This window comes from Sander lucioperca, chromosome 7 (assembly GCF_008315115.2).
Source record: "Sander lucioperca isolate FBNREF2018 chromosome 7, SLUC_FBN_1.2, whole genome shotgun sequence".
In the NCBI taxonomy this organism is placed as follows: Eukaryota; Metazoa; Chordata; class Actinopteri; order Perciformes; family Percidae; genus Sander; species Sander lucioperca.
In genome coordinates this window covers 24,719,345-24,745,813 of record NC_050179.1, presented here as the reverse complement: position 1 = coordinate 24,745,813, position 26,469 = coordinate 24,719,345, and the positions used below count along the sequence as shown (strand labels likewise).

Here is a 26,469-nt window from a genome sequence, read left to right as displayed (position 1 = left end):
ATTCAAAAGGCCATTTGACCAAAAACGAAAATACGGTCAATCTTAAAAGTGACGCTTCCGTCCTAATTACGCTTTTAAATGAAAGTTTGACTCGGGTACATTCACAAAAAGACCCTAGGTTGCATTTTGGCGAGAGTTACGCTTTAAGTTGGCTGCAGCCCGGTGTCATTCTAGTAATGGAGAATAGGTTTCTGCAGCAGGGACAGAACTTTCACTCACTGAGCAAAATACTGCCCGTCAAGGCTGTTGGCAGAGTGACATCGCCTGCGACCATTGCCAGCGTGCTGCGCTGTTTGAGGCTGAGGTGAGGACAGCCTCAGGCGGCTCTCTTCTGTCAGTTCACTGGTCTGCATTGAACAGAAACAGATCTTTAGCAGCAGTCACACATATAAGACTGTCGCTGTGGATTGTAACGCTAACACTCATACCTCTGTCAGCTGTTGTGCTAGTATGTTCAAGTATGAAGTGTCAAGTAGGATTAAAGGCTGCTTAGTGAATACATCTGCCAGCAAACTTACAGGTGACTCGTATGAATCCGATTCTGTAAGAAAAAGGGTGGGTGAAATCTTCCCATGTGGCTGGTTTCCTGCTGTCTGGATCTGTCATCATCTAGTCCCGGCTTTAATGTCCCATTCATCAGTATGACTACCTTTTGGATGAGGTAGTACACATGTATTTACTACATTGAAACATCTGTATGCTATGTGATCCAACTCTTTGTATCTTATGCTATTGTACAAATAAAAGCTTCATGAAACATGAGGTAAAGATCTGATGTTGTGTTTGTGGAATTCTGACTTTGGTTTACACTGAGCCACTGAAATAAGCTGAGCTAGAATGCAGACAAAACATGTATAAAAAAAAAATCCTGAAACTTGATTCAAGTTGGCACTGATATGTTGCTGAGGATATAATACTGTACTTGTGTATCATTCTTTCAGATAGGCCTACTTACTAAACTGGCATATTTCCATTTTGTGACTTCATACTTAAACATTTCAAAAAAGAAATATTGTACTTTTTACTCTGTTACTTTATTTACAGCTTTAGTTATTTATTTATTTATACTGATCCAACCCGGCCACCTTTTCAGATGGATTTTAAACATAAAACATGATCAGTTCATGAAAAATACATTGCTCTAAACTAATCAACAGTATATGACGTTATTAAAATTAGCACCACCTTGACACATGAATGAATCTATTTCATTGAAAAAAAGTAAATGTTTTGGTTCACTCTCATAGTTTTCAGAAATGCTCTAAAACACAATGGCTGACAGACAAAGTGCCTGGTTAACATCGTGGGCATTAAGCTGAAAAACTTTGTTTTCCTCAGGAGTTACGGAAGACTAAAGTCAACTAGAAGCAGTTGATGTTGGACTTACTGCAGGACATTTAAATGCTAAAAGGCTTGCTATCATATATTATGTCAGTGTTGTGTATACAGCTCGTTTTCACTGCCTGCCCCGAAGTGGCCAAAACTGTTACTGCAAATCAAGAATAATTCACCAATTCTGCCACTGTAGGGGGCAATTTCAGGCCTGAACAAAGTACACAATATTCACTCTTTAAACCATTATTAATACATGCTTCTACTTGCTAATGAATCTATACCTCAATCATTTTTGTTCAGTGATCCACATCTAATGATCTGTCTAACCTTTCGGTGTAATTGATCAGAAACCAACACTTGAAGTTCAGAGTAAACAGAGTCTATACTTTCCTTTGCAATTAATCACCGATACAAATATATCACACATTCAAAAGAAACAAGGTAGACATGTGGCATTTACCAGTCATATTTATTTTTCATTCCCATAACGTGACACTTCTGACATGGAACAGCTACAATGATAAAAGACATTTTCTGCATTCAATCGATATTTAATGTTAGCGAAATGGTTACACAGATTATTGGACACGATCATGATCATTTTATACAGTTAATGGATTATTCGTTTTACCTCATTAAACCCGTTGACTTCTTGCAATGGCTTGTTATTCATAAAAAGCAAGACTACGATACAGCTAGTGCATGTACAGCAAGACCAACCAATCACAGAAGAGAGCTCAGGCTTTCGCTCACACAGACGGACGGAGCCGCTGGCCAGAGATCAGATCAAAAACCTTCAGACAACTAAAGGACAAAAAATACCTAAATCATTTAAGAGTTGGGCTGACTTTTCACTTTGCCAAAATGAAGTTGATGCAGTTTAGAGCAGCCTTGGTTAAGCAGGAAAGACAAACTGCTTTGGGGGTTGTATTTATATAAACATGGCTACAGTGAGATGAAACAAACACAGAGGCAGGATGGTGGGGTTGTGGTACTTCATCTGACCTGTACAGTACGTGTCGGAGGCTAAATTGATCAATAGTACATCCCCTTTCCTCTGTCACAAGCATGCCAAAAATGAAGTGGAAACACAAATAGAATTTCTCAAATCATCTGCCGTCCTCTTTTACTCAACTGCATGAGGGGATCTTCTTATATATTCAAGCTATTTCCACAGAGATGATTTATTAATGGAGCAAGTCAGCAATCATAGTCTCAATAAATATGAGTGGCTCAGTTACTGAGGCTGAGAGTCAGTGGTCATTCTGTCAACATAGTGAGCGAGAAGCGCGGAAGTGGAGGAGAGGAAATGGACGAAGGAAAGGAGGATGTATGGTGATTTCTAACTCAGTTAAGACTCAGGACTCAACCTTATTTCCGCTACCAAACCTATATTTGCAACCTCCTCTCCTCTCACACAGACCCCTCTTAGTTCTCTCCCAGTTTAAGCTGTGCAAACTGGTTGGCCATCTGCAGCGCCTCCTGCAGGCACTGGGTGTTCTTGCCCGTGGCCTGGGCCGACATGTCCTTGCCGCCTCCTTTACCGTCCAGCAGGGGGCACAGCTCCTGAACCCACTCGCTGGCCTTCAGACCTCGGTTGGCCACATCCTGAAGAGAGGAAGGGTGATTAGGGTTCAATCTGTTTCAGACGTGGCACTGAGTGGCTGCCAGGCAGCACACTGTACGGCTTAATGAATGGCTGTGTTACCTGTGGGACCTGACACAGGCAGGTGATCTTGCCAGCGTCTGGGTCTACAGTGAAGAGCATCGCAGCGGTCTGAGGAGATTGGGACTTCAGCAGCTTCAGTGACTCGTTCAGTGCCTGCGAGAGGATAAGGAGAAGAGAAAAAAAGTGAGAGAAGGAGTGGAAGAGTAGAAACAAGGAGGGAAGAAAGAGAGAGAGAAAAAAAAGTCTCCTACTCAGCACTGTTGATGTCTCAGGGCCACAGAGCTGATTTGGTCCCATGGCAATAACACAATGAGCTCAGACACTGCCCTGAGAAAATGTGCAATACTGCAGAGATAAACTGGATTTTAATACTGTTTGTACCTTTCATCTATTTTTGTATGGGGTGCTGAGGAAGTCTTGGGGCTTTTTTTTTTTTTTTATAGATTTCTTCTCGTATGTGTGTAGGGTCTTCTTTTACAAGGACAGTTTCCTTTTGGGCTGATAAGTCAATTCATGCTTTTCCCCTTTCCTTTATTGTGTTATATATCTTTTTGGGCATGCTATAGGTTTACAAAGTGAAAAAGCCCAAAGTCCACCCCAAAGGGACTTACCATCTCCAACAGAAAACACTGTTCACAAACTGCTCCAAACAGCTCTATTGTAGTCCAGCCTTTACTTCAGAGACAAACGTGGTCACTTTGGAACACCCGTTATAATGCTCGCCTAGCTGCTAGCGTGACACGCCCTCATACTCTGCTTCTGATTAGCTAGCAGTAGCTACTGAGCATGTGCGACTCCCCACAAAGATGAAACAGAAGTGAGATGTCTCACTCTGTAGCTAAATCAGAGAGCTCAACACACAGGGTGAAAAGAGGAGCTGCAGCAATGTGCAGTACAACGAAAGTATGGTGTTTTTTAAATTAAACCACATAAACCTATTCTGGTACAACCTCTAAATACAATTATGAACCTGAAAATGAGCATAATATGAGCACTTTAATACAAATTCATTTCCATCATTTTGGAGGTTGTTTAAAATCCTGTGTTGCCTCTCACCTTAGCGGAGGCTCCGGTCTCCATCTCCATGACAAGCAGTGGCTGGTTGGGGCTGCTTTCTATCACCTCCTTGGTCTTTTCCAGGACTCTCTTCTGGATGTCAGCCTTGTAGTTGCGGTCCAAGTCATCCATGGTCTTCTTCAGGCCCTTTAGGGATTCCCTCATCTCGTCCTTCCTCCACTGGGAGATCATTGCTGTGCCTATCAACTGCAGAAAGGACGGCCATGTTGACACCACAGCACAGAGTTGTTCTGGAGTCTTTGGCGCACACAAATGCCATTTACCTCCGTCATGTCGGCGATGTCTTTCTGAATGTCCTTGTTCGGGGCCGTCTGCTGCTTCACCTTGTCTCCCAGCTGGGACAAAGACTGGTGCAGGGAATCGGCTTTCCTCTGGGCCTGATGGATGTGACACACAGAGAGGCAGGAGCCAGACAAGGGCGACAAGCAAAAAGTAGAGGGAGAGATGAGCAAGAAAGAAAAAGAAGCAGAGTGGTGAAAGCAAGACGGAAGAGAAGAAAAAAAGAAGAAGAAGAGGAGCATCAAACAGCCATTGTTGTCTAAAAATAGTGAAGATTAGTTTGTCCTCGGGGCCTGGGGAGAGGGGGGGGGGGATGCTAAATGCTCCTTTCTAGCTCCAAGTTCACCACAAGTCAAAAACAAACTTCATTATAATTTCATCAGTGGGGGTGCGTTTTCTCACCAGGGACCCAAAAAAAGACCTCAGTCTGAGACACATTTTCATTTACTTAGGTTTTTCTTTTTTAAGGGGCAAGAAAATCATTGAGACTTTTTGACCATCAACCCGCCACAACAAGTAATCATTTCATTTTAGACAGACATACAGTCCCTCCAGAAAAACGTGATTATTCAATCGCATAATTCAATGCATAATCAGCCAAAGTCCGCATATTTATGCGGGGGCTGCATTTTTTCAAATACGCCGCACTTTTGCCGCATAAATTGCCGATTTCCGCGCAAAATATGCGGGGCTTGCATGATTTCATAATCCCCGCATTTTCGTTGCAAAAAAGTCACATATATCTTAGCAGAAAGTAGAAAAATGTTGCGTTTACTTCACACATGAGCAGCCATTTTCCCGTTGCCATGGGAACGTTATGAAGTGACGTAATTACTAGGGCTGCTCCCTCTTAGTCGATTAGTCAACTAATCGGTCGTTTTGGTCTTAGTCAACTAAGATTTCTTTAGTCGATTAGTCATGTTTTATGCTTTTTTCATGCTGAATGACTTATTTCCAAGAAACGTACGAGCACATCTCTGGTAAACACAAGAATTAAAGTGGTGCTTTTGCATGACTCTTTGCGGAGAAACTCAGATTTACAGATCTGTCGATTAAATCAACTAATCGATTAGTCGATATAATTGAATGAGTGTTATTCGACTAAGAATTTCTTCAATCGAGCACAGCCCTAGTAATTACGCGACGTGAACATCATCGAAAAGCTGCAAACCCCGTGATGAAACCGCAGTTTTTGCAAGTTCCCGCAATTTTGGCAAGTTCCCGTAATTTCATCGCATAAAATTGCATAAATATCCTGCATATTCCATCGCATTTTTAAGAAAACGTGCCGCATAATCAAGGATTTTTGCCCGCAACAATCACAAAAAAAAAAAACATTTTTCTGGAAGGACTGGACATACACTGTAGGAATATGAAATCTACTTCCTTTAAAATGTTGGCTAAATCAATTCTTTTCTATGCGAGTGTGGGTGGATACATAATGCTGGGAGCAAGTGTGTGTGTGTGTGTGTGTGTGTGTGTGTGTGTGTGTGTCTGACCTTCTGGGCCTCTGTTCCTGTCACAGCAACAATGCGGCGGATGCCCTTAGCGATGGCCTCCTCTGAGACGATGACAAACGGCGCGGCGTGACCCGAGTTCTGCAGATGGCTGCAGATAAGAGAAACCAACGGCACATTAGCAACAGAGATACACAACTGTGGGAGGCAGACGAGAAGGAGAGCCGTGAGGAGAAAGGAGGAACACCAACAGAAGAGAAAACAACATTATAAAACAACAGCAGCGGGAACCAGCGATTCTTTGAAGTGGTTTTAGTTTGGTAGTTAGTTTACTAAAATAGAATATGTTAAAGCCTGACGCAGCATGGTGGTATGCAATTTAAGCCTTGTGTTGTCTTCCCGTCGACCGTGCAGCGTTTTATTTTTCTGGGCCAAATTGTACTCTTTTTACTAAATTTGTTTTTCAACGTTGTGGTCGTCTTTTTCTAGCCTGGTCCTACCAGACTCTCGTACATCTCATTTGTACAGAGAGTCTGGCCACTCTCCATTGACAAGTGTTAACTTCCTTGAAGGTCCAATAGTCTAAAACTATTAGTTTAAAACCATTAGTTTAAAACTATTAGTTTAAAACTATTGGATCTGCCCAAAGCCACTCTGGATCTGCCATAACCAATCGCTAACGTTTGATTGTGACGTATGTCATGCGCATGTGCAACAAGAGGGGAGACCGACAACTATCGGCTTATATTTAGCATTAGCATCGCTAGCGTTAACCTTAGCCAACTCCTTCACCACTAAAAATCTAACTTTTCTCGAACCCCGTGGGGAGGAGGGCCACAACATCATGGCTCAAGTCAGCAAAGATTGTTCTTGCTCGGGCTTTAACTTCTGGATATTCGGCAGCGTTGCCACAACGGACCGAATGGCTTCGCTCGCATCTTTCTAGTGCACGTCCTCAACGTCATCGTTCTCAGCCACTCCCTCTGTTCGCTGATTGGACCGCCAAAAATTTGGCTGGAGAAAACCCAAGACTATACCGCGAACCCAGACGGAGTACTGAAGGAAAATGAAAATTGAGCGGAAGTACGTAGGAGGGCGGAGCCAGGCTAGTCTTTTTCGACACTTCTGTCGCGTTCCCCCAAAGTTTTTTTATACGTTTTTTTTGTCACTTCTTACCGATGTTTTTGTCACATTTTTCCTGCGCTTTTTTTAAGGTTTTGCTGTTGTTTTTTCCCCCCACGTTTTTGAAGCTATTTCCAACATTTTTGTCACTCTTTTCAATGTTCTTTTATCATTTTTTTTCTCTCCAAATGCTATAAAATTGAATAAAACACCCAAATTCAATGAAAGTACTGAGCTGATCTTTTATTTTACTTGTGAAGAGTAATGGTTGTATGGAAACATCCACGTTATTTTTTGACAATTTGGTCATTGCTTGAATCAGAACCAACATTATACATCCGGGGTCATTTTCAACACTAATGCACATAAAATACAGCTTGGAAATCATTTTTGACATTAATCAAATGAAATGAAAAGTCTTGCTATAATCTATGCAAGAGCGGGACCGTCTTGGCATTCAGGTGAATTTTACAGCCAGGGGCAGACACTGTAAAAGTCAGTGCAGCAGGTTTAATCACTGGAGTGAGCTCTACAAAATGTTCCAGGACTATGTCTGCACAGGGACACGGCCGTCTCACCGTAAAAGACCCACAAATCCAATTAATGGTTTCCACTTTACACACTGCCACTGGGCACCGGCTTCATGCAGATGCACACATTTATTCAGAGATAACTCTACTTCTCCAAGTTGATGGGAGAACTCGGGACATGCACCGTTAACAGTGAACACAGAGCAGAGCTCATCTTACAAAAGTGCTAACGGGTTTAGATTTTCCATCCTGCCGTGTGTTTTCGTTCCGCTACTTCAGCAGTTCTCCTTTGTTTTATTCTCCAGTGTTATAGAATTTAGTTGCTGATAGAATTAACAAGATTCAGTTTATCAAAAGTTTTTTTTTTTTTTAGTAACAATAACGGCTTGGGAAAAATCATTCTTAAGTTAGCATTAGCTTAATGCACTAGCAGCGCTCATTTTGGCAGCTACTTCAGGGCTTGACATTAACTTTTTGAGGCACAAGTACATTTACGTTTGACTTGTCCATGCACAAAAGCCACTTGTCCCGGTAAAGATTTATCATTTTATACATTTCTTTGTGTTTTGCTAATGCAGAATTTGAACAAACCGTTTAAAGCATCCAAAATCTATCAACATTAATAAAATTCAGTTGAAACAGTAGAAACAAACGTGTCCCAAGAATAGATTTCCCATTCAACAAGAAAGAAGGATCTCCAGACTCCATAATACAAAGTAATACTTTGCACGCCGGTGTGCAGAAGTTAATATATTGAGATTCTAAGTCAAAATTTTAAAGTTTGTCATTACTTTCAGATTCCTAGTCAATATTCTGAGTTACTAAGTCAATATATTGAGAGACTTTGAGATATTGAGTCAATATATTGAGATACTAAGTCAATATTGAGATATTAAGTCAAAATATTGAGATACTAAGTTAATGAGATTCCAAGTGAATATTTTAAAGTTTCTCATTACTTTCAGATTCCTAGTCAATATTCTAAGTTACTAAGTCAATATATTGAGAGACTTTGAGATACTGAGTCAATATATTGAGATTCTAAGTCAGTATTTTAAATGTTCTCATTGCTTTGAGATTCTTAGTCAATACTCTGAGTTACTAAGTCAATATATTTAGATACTGAGCCAATATTTTGAGATATTAAGTCAATGTCTTGAGATACTAAGCCAATATATTGAGATTCTAAGTCAATATTTTGAGATAAGTCAATATATTGAGATACTAAGCCAATATACTGAGATTCTAAGTCAATATTTAAAATGTTCTCATTACTTTGAGATTCTTAGTTTATATTCTGAGATACTGAGTCAATATATTGAGATACTAAGTCAATATTTTAACCACAGGTAGTGATGACTTGAACTTATGCTATATCTAAAATAATTTTGTAGACATAATGGATTTTGCCACTAAATGTTGGTGTTAACTTTTATTTATTTTTTTAGAACCGTCCCCTGTGAAGCCCCGGGGTGGTCATGCAATTCATGAACATTATATATATGAATTGAATTTTCATGAATTGCATGTTTATGAACATATGTACACCATCACCGTGGCAATGATGTTCTCTTTTTCTAAAACAGTTAATATGCAAACCAACTTCTTATCCGACTGTCACAGCTGACATTTGGGATTAGAAATGCTACATTCTTAAACCAAGATCACTTGAAAACAAGTTGTAAACAGGTTCTCTATATAAGGTTTGTTGCCAGCTATTTATGTCAGTAATAATATGAAGTTAGGTGGACTAAGATGCTGACTAAATGTGCACTGTGACGGGCTGGTTTGCATCCTCTGTCACGAGCAGAAATGCAAAAGAAGTGAAGTAAAGCATCATACTCACGTTCCACCACAAAACTCAATGGAGGTGAGAGAACCAGCAGTACTGTCGGGGCTCTCCAGCAGCTGCTCCACGGGGATACCGATAGACACGACTCGGACAGGGTCGGGGTAGGTCTCATCGAACACGGCACGCAGACCCTGAATAGCCTTGGCTTTTGCTAGTGGGGCTTCCATGGCATACACCGGCTGGAGAGAGAAAGCACTGTCAACTGGTGGTTTAGTTATTATTATTACGGCAAAGGCAAGACCATGTGAAACTTAAATCAGGGTCGAAGGTTGGTACAAACCCTCTGTAATCTCATCAGCAAAAGACATTATGCATTTACTTTTTTTTTTTTACACAAACTCATCTTTTTGTTTACGTTTCGGAGAGGCAAGAGGATGGTAGCTTAAATTAAACAGTGGAGCTAGAATCATCACCTACATGAAAATGATTTAGAGTATCTAAAATGCAACATTCTTTTGCCCTTTCAGTCAAAATAAAGTACTATCTGGTGTGTGTTTATTTCATGTGTATTCCCCCGCTGACCTTGGCTTCTTTTATCATGGCACAAGCGATCTCCTCAGTCTGGCGGACCTCCCCCGTGCTCAGGGCACCTTTAGCAGTGAAGTCAAAGCGCAGGCGGTCAGGGGCGACCAGGGAGCCCCTCTGGTCTGCCTCCCCCAAAACCCCCCTCAGGGCGAAGTTCAAGATGTGTGTGGCGGTGTGGTTGCTCATGATGGGCCTACGACGAGCCTGGAAAGAGAATATGAACAGACATATGTCCAATAGACAAGTCAGGGGTTCACCTAGAGGCATAAAACAGACAGAGCTCCGAAACATCCTGAAAATGTGTCATAAACTTATTTTCATGCCATGATAATGAACAATATCATGTGAACAATATCATGTGTGCATCTTGATTATATGGTTAGATACATTTCAAATCCTGCATATATATTATTATATTCTTACCTCATCTACACGCAAGGTAACGCGGTCTCCAACCTTCAGACTGCCATAGACCGTCCCCAGATGGAGAACGTAACCTCCTCGAACCTGCGTATTCTTCACTGTGAACTCCATCCGCTGCAAAGAAATGAAGAAAAAGAGGGAGCGACAGATGGTTAGACAGGATTAGGTTCTGCAAAAAAAACATTAGAAAGCTTGTTCCAGCTTGTTAGCCAGATTTCTAACTAACCTGATGGATTGTGTGTGTATTTTGTTCTAGCATTTGGAGATTAAATATACATATATTTTTAAGAAATGGTGTTGGATACAAAAGAGAAGATATGACTTATCAAAGGAACAGGTTCCGTTAGCAAGTCCTCACATTCTCAGCAAAAATGATAATTATCAGAAAGAATAACAGGACCCACAAAAGATACAACATTCTGACATTTGAACAGATTTTTTTTGACAGATGGTCTTCTGAAAACAGACATATGAATGTGTGTTCATGCCATTCACGGTCTCACTCATGAGACAGTTGAAAACAATTTATTATATTTATGTTTTCCTGTCAAAATTGCAATATTTCTAGCCTTTGTCAGCTAACAGAGGGCCTTTATTTCCACCAGCTATCAGACCCAGTGGTTCTATTTAAAAAATGGTGAGTTCATTTTATCTTTGAAACATGGATTTTAGTTTTTATCTGCAACATGACCACTATGTAGTTTGGGAAAAAGCAACACACCGACTCTGAAAATGACTCTAATGAGGGCTTCTTTTTAATACTTTTAATGCTTTTTTTTTTACAAAACAATTTCAAACAGCATCAGTGGAGCTCATTACTAACCACTGAGAAGCACACGCATCCATGTTGTTTTTCAACCTAGTCTTTTTTTTGCTGTTGCTGCACTTACATCCTCTGTGCTGTCGTCCTCTCGAACCATGTAGCCCTCGTCAAATGTCTGTCCGCCCTGCTCGGCGTAGAAGGACGTCTGGTCCAGCAGCACACCGCACTCCTGACCCGTGGTCACTTCATCGCAGAAGGCGCGGTCGCAGCGCAGGGCCAGCACTGTGGCTGAGGCCTGCTCAAACTCTAGACACACACACACACACACACACAGGTTAAGAGTTAGTGCGAGAAATGTTCTGTAAATACAGCTGTCCAACTAAACTTAAGGTCTGTTTGTGAGAATGCCAAACACTAACTGTAGTTGCCGTTTTCCTCAGAGGTGTAACTGTATTTGGAAGAGTCATCTGTGGTGGGTATGTTCTTGTTTCTTAGCTCTTCAATGGCGTAGATGTCCAACATGATGTGGTCCACGTCTCCTGCGCCCTTACCCTGGGACTTTAACTACACACACACACACACACACACACAGTTGTTGTTCAGTTATAAAACACAACATCTACAACACTTAACACTTAAATACACCACATGATGGACTCTAGTCTCGCAGTACCACACCTATGTCCGCAGTGCTGTGTCAGCGCTGGAGTATGGTCTTGATACACTGCTTATCTATTTTGGGATAAGGGGGAATTGATGCTCTAGCTTGATCGTATTACTTTAAATCAATCTGTGCTAAGCCCTAGATGCAGCAATGGTGCCCTTGCAAAATAGTAAGCAGAGATAGCGAAAGGGGAGTTTAGAGTTAAGAAATTTTCTATATTATCGATAACCAAAGCAAATTATAGGTTTGGTTTAACTAATCTGCCATTTATTTTGTGACTGGATAAAGGGGACATTTTATCGTGAGGCTCAGAGCATATCTTTCTCATTGCAGTCTACACTTGACTTGATCTAGTCACAAAATCTGAATTTGCTGATTTCCTTAAAATGCATTCATATATTCCCACTCCCTACTGCACGTTCTGTCAACCTGAACCAACTGGAACTTTCCTGCACATGGTCTGGGAGTGTGAACAGGTGCATGAGTTCTGGAATAAAACAACATCAATAATATCTGATGTGATAGGATGTCGAATTCCTACTGACCAGATTGTTCTGTTACTTAATGACGACTCTAAATTACACCTGCTTGGGAGACAGAAGAAAGTTTGGCTAGCCGACTCAACCGCAACCAAGAAAATGATAGCTCAAGGCCCCACTCACTTTGTATAAAACAGTGGTTGGCGTATTTTCTAGACAGTTATACTTGAGCTCTCTACAGCAAGGATTAACAAAGCCAAATTATCGACTACAGACCTATGGGAAAACGCAGCAGTACAAGTATCAGTCCTAATGACCTCAGCATCACAAGAACTAGAGGAGAGCGACTAGGCAAGGTGCGATCTCTGTTTTTACTTATTTGTCTGTTTTTGTTTTCCTCGAGACCGCAGACGGTGGGGGGTGGGAGAGGGTTTTTGTTCAATTGTGTTAAAAAAATAAAAATTTGATCTAAAAATATATATATATATATATATATATATATATATATATATATATATATATATATATATATATATATATATATATATATATATATATATATATATATATCCATTTATCTGCTCGGTTTTAAAAAGTGCATACGAGGCAACAATACTCCAGCCTATATGCATTATAAATGAAAGTGGGTGTACTTTCACAAACACTTGGTCCCTCACTCGTGTTCTTATATGAACATGTGCACTGTGGATTTGCCAGTTTATTTTATTAGGTACAATCTAATGCACAACCGCCCTGGAACACATCCTATCTTTGTCAAGCTTATAAGGTTCAGTTTTTTAATATTCATACTCAAAACTAACCTCAGAATTAAATCCATGTCTTTTTGACAATATCAGCAAAACAAACTTTACAAGCTTGACAAAGTTTGGACTTACTGCAAGGCTATTGTATCATATTGGGTGTAATGAGCCCAGTGTACATGGCAGGATAAGAAGGAAATATAGAAAAAGGCATAGTGTGTCAAACTCCCCATCTGGTAGGGAGCTGAGCTGCGGTGCCAGTATGTGTACAGACATTAGTTCACTCATGTGTTGGACAGCAGTGTGAGAGCAGTCTGAGGCTGCAGTATACTAGAAAAGAGATCAATTTTTTTGCAAAATCAAACAAGGGATTAGCACAGCGCTGTAAAGTAAATGAGGGTTCATTTAAACAGCAGGTGCACAGCTCGTGATTCTGACTTACTGTGCAATACTGGAGAACGCTGACACGAGGCAAAATATGTTCCCACGGTAGTGGACACAAAACACTGCTCAGTGGAGTTTCCCTCCCAAATTCAAACAAACAATCATTGAACACAGAAGGTTTCCTTCACGTCCCTCCACTCCTCCTTCCATCTCCTCACCTGTGCTGCCTTTTTCTCCTCTTCGAAGGCAGCGATGTCCACCATCATGCCTTTCTCCTCTGCGATGAGGGAGGTCAGGTCCAGAGGGAAGCCGTACGTGTCATACAACAGCCACGCTGTGTCACCTGGACGTACAAACGGAGAGGGGAAAGAAACGGCTTGATATGCGGGAGAGGCGTTTGCAGTCAAAGACTACTTGATTCAAACAGTAATCACGTTGTTGCTATACAATAAAAGTATCGTATATATCAGCGAGACGTGAGATGTGAAAAGCAAATAGTTGTCTGTGCTGTTAATGTATTTTCAACACTGTCTGTTTGACTCATTAGCGTCAGTAATGTCTCATCCATTATTGTGAGCCCTTGGGACAAATGAGAAATACATTTAAAAATCCTGAGGCAGACAACAATCGGTCTTTATGACAAGTATGTGTGTGAAAGATCTGTTACTAGGATTTTAGTATTTCTAATTGTAGTCCCTTTTCCCTCAGCCAATCTGAGGTTGTTTTTTTTAATATGGAATAAGAACGATTTGAGACATCATGCAAGGTCAAAAAGATGGACGAATGAAGGAAGAGAGAACGATCCATAATGCCAAGAAACACATTGTGATTGGATTTAAAAAAAATAAAATAAAAAGCAATGGAGGGAGGGAAGGAGTGATAGTAAGAAAGAGCAAAGAGAGAAAGTAGCGTGGGTGGTGAGGAGGGATATAAAGTATGGAAGGATAAAAGAGAATAGAAACAAAATGGTGCTAACTTTTTATAATGATTTCCATGTTAACAGATTTTTTGAAGCAGTTTTAACACATTCTCTCTCCTTACAATAAATCTAAGCTCTTTCCTCTAAAACTTATGACACGTAACATGTGCACACACAAGCGCTTCTCTGTAACTGAGTCTCACCTGGAATGGTCTTGCCGTCTCCCAAACTCATGATTTTCCTATCAAGGATACGGCGCCCCCTGCTGAGGGTTTTCAGGAACTGCACCTCCTCCTCATTAATAATGTCCTTCACCACTTCTGGGTCTTTCTTCAACTCCGGGAAGGCGTTGCCCTGGAGAATGAGAGTGAAAGAAGATGGGGCGAGAGAGGGATGGAGATGAGATAGGAGAAGAGAAGGGAAAAACGAGGGATCATAGAGAGGAGGTCACCATTTACAGCATCAGTTATGAACTGGATGTTAGAAGTTACTATTACCATTTCATGCAATGAACTGTCTCCCACTGTCACACACAACATGAAACCCTTTAGAAGTCTAAAGAAAACCTCACATTACTCTTTTGGCAGGTTTTAATTACATGTTTGCTTAAAAACAGAAGATTTTAAAACAAAAAAGCAATATGTTATTGCTCAGCCCTAGTGCCCATAAAAAGGTCATATCTACATGCCTATGTGTCTGTCATCTCAAAGGGCTTTACAAAGAAACATCCGTAGAAATGGCGCTTTATAACGGCATCAGGATAAAATGAATGACTAGTACTCATTCATGTTACTGTATGAAGAGAGGTGTACAGAGGAGAGAGCTGCAGGGGGCTGTTTTGTCAAATGCTTGCGTTTTTTGGGGGGCTTTTCCAGAAAACTGCCTAGCTCAGCTTTAACCAGCACACAGTACTTTTTAATCTTATATTAATGTTAGCCTCAGCGGTTCTGGACATACCTGTACTAAACTTTTATCCATTTTAACAGAAAACCCCTACTGAGGCCATCACCAGTTTAAAAAGTTCACTCCTGTGGCCGGGTTGGCTCAGTGGTAGAGTAGGCGCACATATACTGAGAGGTTTATGCCTCGACGCAGAGGTCCAGGGTTCGAATCAGACCTGTGACAATTTCCTGCATGTCTTCCCCCTCTCTCTCCCCTTTCTCACCTAGCTGTCCTGTTGATTAAAGGCGGAAAAAGTCCCAAAAATAATAACAAAGTCCACTCCTCTCAAGTTGATATGTGTCACACACAGACCATTGAGGCTAGAATTAAAAGAAAGTGAAAAAAGAAAATCTCACCAGGGAATCGACCACCACATCCACCAGAGAGGCAAAAAAGCCTCTCTGAGCTCCCAGCTTCTCATGAGAGTAACGGACTGCGCGACGCAGGATCCTCCTCAACACGTAACTAAAACATGATGGAAACAACAAAACGTTACAATAAAGTACTACAAATGTACTGCAAAACAAAGCATTTATAGCCACGCTGTCTGAAATATTGCGTAGTTTTGCAGTATCAGCACGTGTTGTGCTAACACACAATCGATGGTGTTTGTCGTTCCTTTTTGCTCTGCAATGTTCAAGTCTCACCCTCTTCCTGTGTTATCAGGCCGGCCGCCATCTGATAGGGCGATGGTGATGGTGCGGGCGTGGTCAGCCAGCACACGGTAGGCCATGTCAATACCGTCAGTATCCTCGGCACCTACTTTACCGGTGTAAGGTCGAGCACCTGTACCCTGAAACAAACACAAACTATGTTTAAACGGCATACTAGATCAGGGGTTCCCTAGCTTTTCTTCTGATATACTGTACACCCACAGTCCTTCATCAACACCACCCGTCATGTTCCAAATGTTTCAACTGGATGTTATTTAACAGTACCAATCATGCAAAATACGCCTTATTTATTTATTTATTTATAGGATCATGGACTTCCATTGTCATCTCTGTTGTTATGTGTTCTAATTGTGTCTACATTGTTTATTGTCTACTGTGATGTACCCTTTTCCATTACCAGAGCGATCAAGAAGACCAGAGAGCTGAAGCGAGAGGACAGATTTATTTATGTTTTTTTTTTTTTTACTTTACATGTTTGGGTCACAGGGCATACCGAACCAATGTCGCATACTGAACCAAACGTCCTGAACCAAGCGGTTGGGGACGAATACAATGGGAACCCCACAAAAATTAAACAGCTATTCAAGTGTTGTCCCTTTATTCATTCTGCAGGAGTCCACCGCTGTGAGTCCAGTTGAACAGGTGAAGTGAAGATAACATTGTCATTAGCCTACCAGGTACAAACAGGCTCGGTCGTGAATGGCACGCTAACTGGCGGCTCCTGTGTTTTAGCTGAGCTAGACCAGAGAGTATTGGGTTAAAAGGTAGAATATGTAATGGGTATCGTTATACTGCTTGGAAACATATTGTGTTCAAAGTTGGCCCCTCCTTCCGCAACAGCCAGAGAGAGAGGGCGCAGCAGTGGTCGAGCGAGCTAGAGACTGAATGAAGAGAGGGAGCGCCGAACAAAATAGTGAATCAGAGGAATAAAATGCTTTTTTCTTCTCATTGTCTTGCAGCAATTACCGTATGTTAAAAAAAAAGCACAAATAAACCCATACGCACAAATAAATACATACACACCTCTGCGGGAAGGTGACGCATTGTAGAGCTGAAGATCTTTGCCGGAACCCGACGGGTTCGGTCTTAATTTCTATCATTTTACACAGGCTCTGGCTTGCGCTCCGGGGTGCGCGGTAAATAAGCGGTCAGGCGATGCATTTCGATTAGCGCGAAAATGGATGCTGAGGAGGTGCAACGGAGGCTGGCCTCTGGCGATTACGTTTTGGTTGCACCGGCAAAGAAAGCAAAGTCTGAGGTGTGAAAAACTTTTGCCCATGTGCATAATGAGAATAATCAGCCAGTGAGTTATGTGAAATGCAAAAGATGCGACTGTGCGTGCACACATTTGAATAATGTCGGGCTGTAAACGGGTTCGGGCTTTTAAAAAGCTGTCAATCAAAATGTACTTGTCGGGCTCGGGCCGAATTCTGTCGGGCTCAGGCCTTGTCGGGCGTAACTTTTAAGGCCCGATTACAGCTCTACCACAATGTCGGATTATAAGTGAATTACAGAGCTTCATCCTGTCTGTTTCTATGTGTCTGTGTCAGTTAAATTCGTGTTTCGATATGAGACGCGAGGGGCAACCGGCAGTTGGAAATGAGAACGTTAGTGGCTTCCATTATGAAAATAAGTAGGTACTTTTTTTAGTACCACCTCCGTCGAGGTTCCAAGCGAGCTGAGGTGATACCAAAAGGTGACGTGAAAACCTGCAGACTACTGATTGGTCGGAGAGAATCATCACTAATCACTGCGTCATTATTACTAGCGACAGACGGGGGTGTCCTGAACAAACAGTTTAGCCAGATGTGTTTTTTTTTTTTTTTTGCTGCCTCCAGCTTCTTTTGAAACAAAACGTGTCTTCTGGCTGCAGTCACATGCCGAGAATCAAAAGCAACACACCTTCGACGTTCTGTGTGTGTCGCGTTAGGTCACGGCAGTTTCCTGCGGCGTCGCTATGACGACCAGCCACCAGTCTCACGCATGAGGCGGTACTAAATCTGCAATGGAAAAAGGAGAACGGGCCACCGAGCCAAAGGGCAGGTTCTTTGCAGATACAGACACCACCCCACACTTCTAGTGGGTCAAAATGATGACTGAGAAGGATTACTTTTGCATTAGTCTATACATGTTTTTTGAGGAAAGTGCTGCATGTTATACCTTTAAAACAGATCGGTGATGCTGTTCTGCCCTCACTGTTCTCTGTGAAGTTAGCTGGAAGTGATGTAATGTAGCTTTGGTGCGTTTTATGTGGAGTGAGCACTGCGCCAGACTCCATTCAAAGAGGAACCGGTCATATGGTAACTAAAGAGGCAATTCGGCCTTTTGTGCTTTGATTAATTTGGCATGCAGTTAACACGCCAGTCATAATTTTATTTTAATGAAAACTCAACTCCTGGCATTTGTCCCTAGTGTTCTTTCACTGTTTTGGAAGAAGGAATTAATGGGAGAAAAAGCCAAACTCGCTTTAAAAGTGATTTTCTTTTTACATATGTGCTGTGGGGTGGATCTACTTTAAAAAATGTTTTTCCCCCCTTTCCATTCAGTTACACAAATCTGGTAGCCTGGATGCCAGCTGAACTTAGCCCCGCCCACAACATTTGAGGTCGGGAAGTTCTGTCTGGACTTGATCCGTTGTGGAGCAACTATGCTCAAACCAGAGCTGTTCGGACCAATCAAATTGTCAAGGGCAGGCTTTATATGATGACGGACAGATGATCAACAGTAACGTAATCAACCACGTGACCAAAGAGCGCTTGGGTTGAATTCATTTACAACTCCGTTGCTCTGATTGGTTGAAGGTCTATCCAATTGAGTGCAGAGGCATTTTCTTTCCTGGTTCGTTTGAAACACGCCCCATAATCACAGCCCAATGGAGCAGTATCAGACTCATATTCTGACTAGAATCTGAGTATGACGACGTCAGGCTACAAATCCGGGGCATTTCAGTACCTTCTGAATAGCTTCAAAGTATGGGATGAAGAGGTCAGTGTCATAGTTGGACATCTTGTTCTGCAGTACGGACACCAGGCGCTCCAGGCCCATCCCTGTGTCTATGCTCTTCTTAGGCAGTGGCTTTAGCACAGTCTCGGACTCCCTAAGCAGGATGGAACGAGAAACAACAGTTACAAACACGGATTCACTGATCGGTATACGAGTATGCACTTTGAGCGAGGCAGTCTCATAGTGTGAAAGCACTAGTTTTTCTTACTGTGTGCATTTGTTAAAAAGAGGATCATGCTGTTTTGTTCCATTCACATCAAACCAGATAATGAGTTTACTGGGCCAAGTAACACACTTAAATTTTTTTTTCGACTGCACTAACAATAGAATAAAGTGTAGAGGTGTGGAGTGAGGGTGTGTGTACATCTAATTCAGTAGCTGCACTTTATATTGGACAAAACAGATGATAATGAAAGGTGTTGCCAAATTCCAACAACACCTGAGCTAAATTCCTGGTTAGGTTTATATTTGGGTGTGTTGCTGTCACAAAGCTTGTGATCAGTTAAACTTTCTTTATATAACCCACTAAACTGGTTATGAGCCTCGCCTGAAACAGACCGAAATTACCACACAGCCATGAAGTCTTAGCGTGAAGGTGAAAACAAACGCAAAGAACCAGAAAGATTTAACATTTATCCCACAAATTGTGTTTTATTTTAAAACAACTGTAAACAAACTTAATATTTGATGTGTGAATAACTGCATCAGTTTGACCACAAAACCTGTGAACTATGTGGACTAAAAAATTAATGAGCCACTTTATTTATTCTGAAAAAGCATTGTTTGGTCCACATATCAATACAAAGGTCGGTGCCTTTAATACTGTGGCTACCGTTGCACTGCAAATTAAGAAAAAACGCAGCATTTAGAAAGAGCTTTGCAAGAGAAACGGGGTGCAAGACGCCCACAACACTACAGAACAGAACTCTAACTAAAAAGTGATACAGACATTGATTGCGGTTCACTGGCTACCGGTGTCATATGCCAAAAAGTGGTCACCCGCCAAAAACTGATTGCTGTCTACCCTATATGCAAATACAAATCGTACACAGACACATGTTCGATGAACGCCCAAGCTCTTGGGCTCTCCGGTACATTATTTTGTTGCCGGCCGTTGTGCGCATTTTTCCGGCCGTTCTGCATGCTGTTTAAGAGAAGAGGCTGGGGAAGCCACTGGCTGGCAGGATGAGCCAGGATCCCACCTTCCTCCGCCATGGCTACCATGTGCGTTGGCTGGACGATAAAGGGGACACGCGAATCTCTTAATGAGCCTCAGCCGAGCCACGCCTGATTGAGCCGCGCTCAAAGTTAGATAAACTTGCGGGAAAAAATACTGGGAACCAAGCAATCGGCCTGTTCCAAATAGGTACACGCTCCAAAAGGGGCCCTGCACTAGTATCATAATAATAAGCAAAAGGCTAATGCTAGGTCATCGCAGATATTCTGCAATGATTTCTGAATCATCACAAGGTGAAAAATAAGCCAAAAAAAAAAGCTGACTTAAAACCATTTCATGGATAGTCAACCAACTGTGTGCATCACTTTTGTGTCCCGTGAAAACTGTTTGTTGTGTTGTGAGCTTCTTGCAGCGCGTTTCTCTATTTCCAGCACTTTTTCTAAATGCTGGGCATGACGTGTTGTCAAATTGGTGAAGATGTTTCTTCATTTGTTGTGTTGTGTCCATTTGTAATTTGCAGTGTGTTGAGCCCTCAGGGCCACCGTACGATACAGTCTGTCTGCACTGATAATCGTGAGGTAAATCATGAGGTACCTATATTTTAACATACTCTGATCATTGTCCGTCGGTGAGTCTGTTACCTGTTGAACTGGATGAACACCAGGTTCCAGATCTCCAGGACATTGGGATCGTCCATGTTCACCAGGTGAGAGGCGTCCCTCCCTCCAATGCGGTCAAAGTGCATCTCGCTGCAGGGACCGCAGGGGCCGGTGTCTCCCATCTCCCAGAAGTTATCCTTCATACTGCCTGGCAGGATGCGAGCCTCCTCCATCCTGAGAGAACACAGAGAGGATTTTATTAAATCGCTTCTGTTAATAGGTAAAAAATGAAGTTTTGTGAAAACTAGGACATATGTGCAAAGTGTGAAAGCCTCGATAAGCAAAACAAATTTTTTTTTTTTTTTTTTATGTGGGTGCCTTTTTTGTGCAATAATTTGAGTCGTACTTGATGTGAATGTTTACCCCTTGATACTTCATGACTGTCCTAAACTGCCTGCTTATTAAACAAAATAAGATATAAGATATAAATGAAGATATAAATTATACATGATAAAGATAAATAAAATATGTCTGCACTGATAATTGTGAGGTAAATCTCTTTCTGAAAAATAAAGAAAAGGCAAAGCGACCATGTAAAAAATTCTTTGCGTGTATTTTATAGACTTTCCCTCCTCTGTTGAAGCTGCTTTAGCAGGACCAGCAATTTTGTGTAAGCTTTTATGCAAACAGAGATGTTAAAGGGAGTAAAAAGTGAAACAAGCCTACCAAAGAGAAGCCAACAGAAAAAAAGAAAGAAGGATCATAAAAAGTCTGATGCTAAGTGGGAAAAATGTCAACTGAAAGTTTTGAATAAATACATGGTATATAACTGATAAATAAGTGGTAGATAACTGCCCTGTTGAAACACCAATGGTAAAAATGTATTCATGTATTGGGACATGACAAAATACAACAGTGAGATATGATTTGAGACAGGGAGGTAGAGAAATGAAGAGAGAGAGATAATCGTGTAGGCTGTTGTTGAGGTGTGAGAAATGAGGAGCTCCTAGGAGCTAATGCATGGAGGGAAAAATAATTCACAGTGGGCTGTGATTAGAGGTCGACCGATTCATCGGTTTTGCCGATTAATCGGCACCGATAGTTGATTGGTGGAACTATCGTTATCGGCAAAAATCCATACCGATGGTTGCGTCCGTTGCTGGAGCGGCTGAGAAGCGCGCGCTGTCATTCATTACACAGTACGCGAGAGCTGAGAAGGGTCTGCTGGCATCATGCATTACAATAGCGGCCTCTAGAGGCGAAATAAAAACTATCACTGATGCCTCGTGTTTATTTTCGACACGTGTTACTGCGCGCTGCACGGAGAGCACATGCTGTGCGGAGAAGGCTGACATCAGATGCACGTTTAAAGCATCGACAGCAAAAAGGTATGTATACAGTACATATTAATTTGTTGAATAGATGCTGCATTAGTAGAGAAAGAACAGCACAACAGTATATTTGTTTGCTTTCGAGGCTGAGATGACGCTAAACATTAGTAGTAGGCTAACTTACCTCAAGCGGTTAAAACACTGACAAAAATAAACGCAAGTCCGACCCAAATGTCAGAATCAGAACCCTAAAGGATCGTCCACGATCCCAAACGGCACCTCTGATTCATATTTAGATAATTTAATAACAGTTAAACGTAGAGACTTACTGATTGCTGCAGCTAAAAGCTAACGAGTTAGCCGTCACGGGGGTGTCTTTGGTGTCTTTCTAGCCTTTACAGGTGATTTTCTATCCAGCCTGGAACTTGTGCCTTTTTTCAGGGTTGTTGAGCATTAAATCCAAACTGTTACATCCAAGATTTATCCACTTGATGTCCATAATTCATCACGTTTTCGGTCATTTCTGCCGCTAACTCCGTGCTACCCATAGACAGTAGGTGCTACCGACAAGGGGATCTCCCATGATGCCTTTGTTTATGTTTTCAACCAATGGGAAGGCAGGTCCGTCACACATTACGCCTTATATGGGCATCCAAGCGAGAACAAATATATATATATAGTATAAAGTGGGAAAGATAGATCCCTCCAGGTCAGAGATCGTCTGTTACCGTTCTAAACCGTTCTACAGAGAAGAATGGCGTCACTGTTTTGAGATTGTTTGTCCTTTATATGAATTATAATGCTCATTATGTTTATTTTTGCACTGGATGACTCCAAATATGTAGGAGAACTGTTTTAGACAACACACATGCTTGTGTAGCATTGCTGTGGGTGTAATATCAATAAATATGACATTATTATTTTCATTATTGGCAAAAGCGTCTGGACTTTTTTTGAAACAATGTATGTATTTTGTCAACTGTATAAGTTATAAATACTATTGGTCGAATAATCGGTTATCGGCAAATACGGCCCAACCTAGCTATCAGTAAAATCCACTATCGGTCGACCTCTAGCTGTGATTATAAGAAAAATGCTCAGAGATGACCTAAAGCAAATGCCTTCATCTGATGTGTTCACCAATACATCTCATTCTCAAGCTAGGCTCACCCTAGGTCGATCCAGATCTGTTTGCACTCCAGGTCGGGCTCCAGGCCTGCTTCAGCGTCACCCCCGAAGTAGGTGACGTACAGACGGTCTATGGGAATACCAAACTCCTGGGTCAGCAGCTCCAAGGCCATCTTACAGGCCAGTTGCTGCAGGGGGAGGTGGGAAGATGCAGAATGAGCAGAGGGAAGAAAGAGACAAGACAGAAGGAAAAAAAAAAAAAAAGAAGACCACTCCAGTTTCAGAAAAGCACATATCTGGGTTAGAGACATGCAGGCCAGAGTGGGGCGAAAATCCACTTTCTGCATATTATTCTGTATATAGCTTACCACTTTCCTTCATGTCAAAATGAAGGGCACTGCAGCAGATCAAGTTATAAGTAGAACTAGACCAATAAGTCTGACAGGCTGATACATTGGTCAATATTAGCTTGTGGCAGATATATCAGTACAAGTATAACCTATATTGGCCAATAAGTTGCAAGAAATTGCAGTACAGAAATGCCAAACTAGGTTTGAGGTAATTTAGAAACAGAGCACACTGACAAGTACATTTTTCAACTGCAAAATGTCCCGCTTAGTATCTTTGTTCACAATTTAAAAAAATAAAATAAAAAAAACTACTACCACTATCTGCTGATATCCAATTTCAGTCAGGTTGGTGACAAAAAGTGACACAACTGCAGAGTATGACAGTGTAATACCTTAAAGTAGTCACCAAAGGACCAGGACCCCAGCATCTCGAAGAAGGTGTGGTGGTAGACATCTTTACCCACATCATCCAGGTCGTTGTGTTTGCCACCTGCACGGATACACTTTTGAGTGTTGGCGGCACGACGCAGCTTGGCCATAGGGTGGGACGGGTCGAGGGTGTTGAGGAAGATGGGCTTAAACTAAGAGGAAGGCACACATAAGGAGCTAATTTGTGAGTCGTGTTTATTGAAAGTTTGCTACAAGAATCTTCTCATTTCAGCACAGAGTCAAAATGTTGTAAATCAGTCGGTACGTATAAATGAACCATCCTGAAATATAGAGGCACAGATATTTGAGAACAACGTGGAGACGCATGGATGATGTACCTGGTTCATGCCAGCATTGGCGAAAAGCAGCGTGGGGTCGTCCAGTGGGATGGTGGATGACGAGTGGACATACTTGTGCTCATAGCGACGGAAGAAGTCAATGAACTTCTCGCGGATTTGAGCGGCACTCAAAGAGGAGTCCATTCTGAATCAGCTGTCTGAACAAAAATACAAGTTACAATACAATATACAATAGAAATAAAGAAAGAGCACAGCTCAGGGAATGTTATGGTTTGTTGCATGATCACTGGTATATAAATAAAGTGTAAGAGGTTTTGAAGATTTTTGTCTCTGCATACAATTACATTAATCATCTCCATACTTGTTATAAATATTTATGACAATTTCATATTTCCATTATCAGTTAGGCCTAATCTGTCAATTATTTTTCAGATTAATCATTCAGTGTTTAAAACATGTCAAAATAGGAAGAAAAAAAGCTAATTGCATTTTCCCAATACCCAAGGTGACATCTACGAATGTCTTGTATTTATACAACCAACAATCCAAACCCAGAGTACCACCTAAGGGTGTTATTTATTTTTTATCTTCTCTAGCTTTTCCAACTTTTTAGATATCACAATAAAAATGGTCCAAAATGATGTGTAATTGCATTTGTTTGTTTTTTAAATATAGCTTTTTCTTGAGGGAGGACCCCTAAACCCCAAATACTTGCAACTAGGTTTTTCACAAACCTGGATCTGGATCTGTTACTTACAAGTTACAACATAGCATTGTTTGTATTACTGCAGTATGTCATCACTAAATCACTCAATTTAAGGATGATTCAGCTTGTTGGGTTCTTTGTGCTCAACATTTTAATCCAAAATGCACCCAAACAGCCTTAAGGCTTGAATGCATTCACGGCACCCATTGCTGCCATGGTTGCAATGCTCACATATGATATACAGAGAGTAATACTGAGTGTAGTAGTGTGAGTAGTAGTAGTAGTAGAGAGTAGTGTTTAATCTCGAGCAAAATTTAAGCCATAACTACAGTATCAATGGATGTTTTATAATTAAAATGCAGCACAGTAGAATTCATATGTGGACTTATTTGTACACTTGCTGGCAAAAAAAACCACACAGGTGGTGCCCTCAGCTCTCTAGGGCCAGCAAGCAAACCGTAAACAGCCACCCTCCCCATTCTGACTATGGAACCACCCTGTTGGCAACCAGAGAAAATGGAGACATCAAGGTGATGGCGATGGAAAGAACACAGACTGTTAAAAAACTAGTGTTGTTAAAAAAACATAAAAAGGGGCTTATCATGAGGAAGATTAGACTTCACAAAGGGTGAGACATAAAATAGGGTACAATAACTGAAAACAAGAGAATATAGTAACAACAGGGGAAATTGTGCACTTTTAAGTATGCACATAAGGATACAATAAAGGATCAACACATTTTTGGTGGGTTCGTATTTGTAACCATTACAGTCTGTGAGTGGTAAATTCTAAAAACCAACATCTTTATGTCCACAGACAAACTCCACGTTAGTCAATGGAGCAGCCCTGTGCCTTGTCTCCAAAACTTAGCTTAGTGATTCTACCATTGGGGAGGCCCACAAATAGAGACTAAAGTGAACGTTAGTTATATCCGCAGGTCAAACATGAAGTCACAGAGGGTTAATTTCCTTTTCTCCTGCTAACTAAAATCAGTTCTTCAATGTCCCCTTTGCACCTCTGCTGTGAACAAGCTAAAAGAAAGTAGTGGCACAAAATAGTGCCAGTCCTGTGAGACAGCATTCCTCTGAAATAGCTAAAAGCCGGAATACAACATTATCGTACCATCAACTGGTTAAACTGATGTGTTGGGCAGAGGCACTAGGTCGACAAGCTGACGTTAGCAATTGAAATGTTAGCCAGACAGGCTAAGAGAGAGATTTTAGCACACAATTATAACAGAAACCTTACTTTACTGAATGGTATGGTGAACGTAATGTATTTCAACAGCACCTGAGGAAAAAAATAATACTTACAAGAGTCGCTATTCTCGCAGAATGAATCAGTTAACTGCTCCCAGACACACTGCTTTAGTCCACGCTGCTCGACCAAAAGGAAAGCACAGATCCAGTGAGTACGCCCACGGCAGCCGCCCATTGGTCGGGCCACACCGGTACATCGGCAAATGTACATTTCTATTGGACAACCCTACTGTCAATCTTAGCACCAATGGTACCAACTTTCCTGCTTGGCTGATGCAATTGAAAAGACATCTCAATCTAAATAGTTTGCCCTGCTTTATAAAAAAAAAAAAG

At 41.4% G+C, this 26,469-nt stretch overlaps 1 protein-coding gene across 1 annotated transcript; it reads right to left on the bottom strand.

Annotated features, from left to right (window-relative positions):
• Positions 1 to 1,785: 1,785 nt before the first annotated feature.
• Positions 1,786 to 26,321, bottom strand: LOC116053005 (alanine--tRNA ligase, cytoplasmic). The gene is made up of 20 exons (XM_031303855.2): positions 26,191 to 26,321; positions 24,211 to 24,368; positions 23,836 to 24,024; positions 23,136 to 23,281; positions 20,677 to 20,868; positions 18,808 to 18,952; positions 15,829 to 15,974; positions 15,538 to 15,646; positions 14,443 to 14,593; positions 13,539 to 13,663; positions 11,452 to 11,596; positions 11,160 to 11,338; positions 10,270 to 10,383; positions 9,844 to 10,050; positions 9,316 to 9,500; positions 5,860 to 5,968; positions 4,345 to 4,458; positions 4,061 to 4,267; positions 3,044 to 3,157; positions 1,786 to 2,943 (listed from the first exon to the last, which is right to left on the bottom strand). The coding sequence occupies exons 2-20, from the start codon at positions 24,352 to 24,354 to the stop codon at positions 2,764 to 2,766; spliced, it is 2,901 nt and encodes a 966-aa protein (XP_031159715.1). The 5' UTR covers positions 24,355 to 24,368; positions 26,191 to 26,321; the 3' UTR covers positions 1,786 to 2,763.
• Positions 26,322 to 26,469: the final 148 nt, after the last annotated feature.

Coding starts and splice junctions, on each gene's coding strand:
- LOC116053005 (XM_031303855.2), bottom strand. CDS start 24,354: ATGGACTCCTCTTTGAGTGCCGCTCAAATCCGCGAGAAGTTCATTGAC. Junction 15,975..18,807: donor ACTTTGAAGCTATTCAGAAG/GTACTGAAATGC, acceptor TGTTTGTTTCAG/GGTACAGGTGCTCGACCTTA. Junction 4,459..5,859: donor CAGGAACAGAGGCCCAGAAG/GTCAGACACACA, acceptor CACATCCATCAG/GCCCAGAGGAAAGCCGATTC.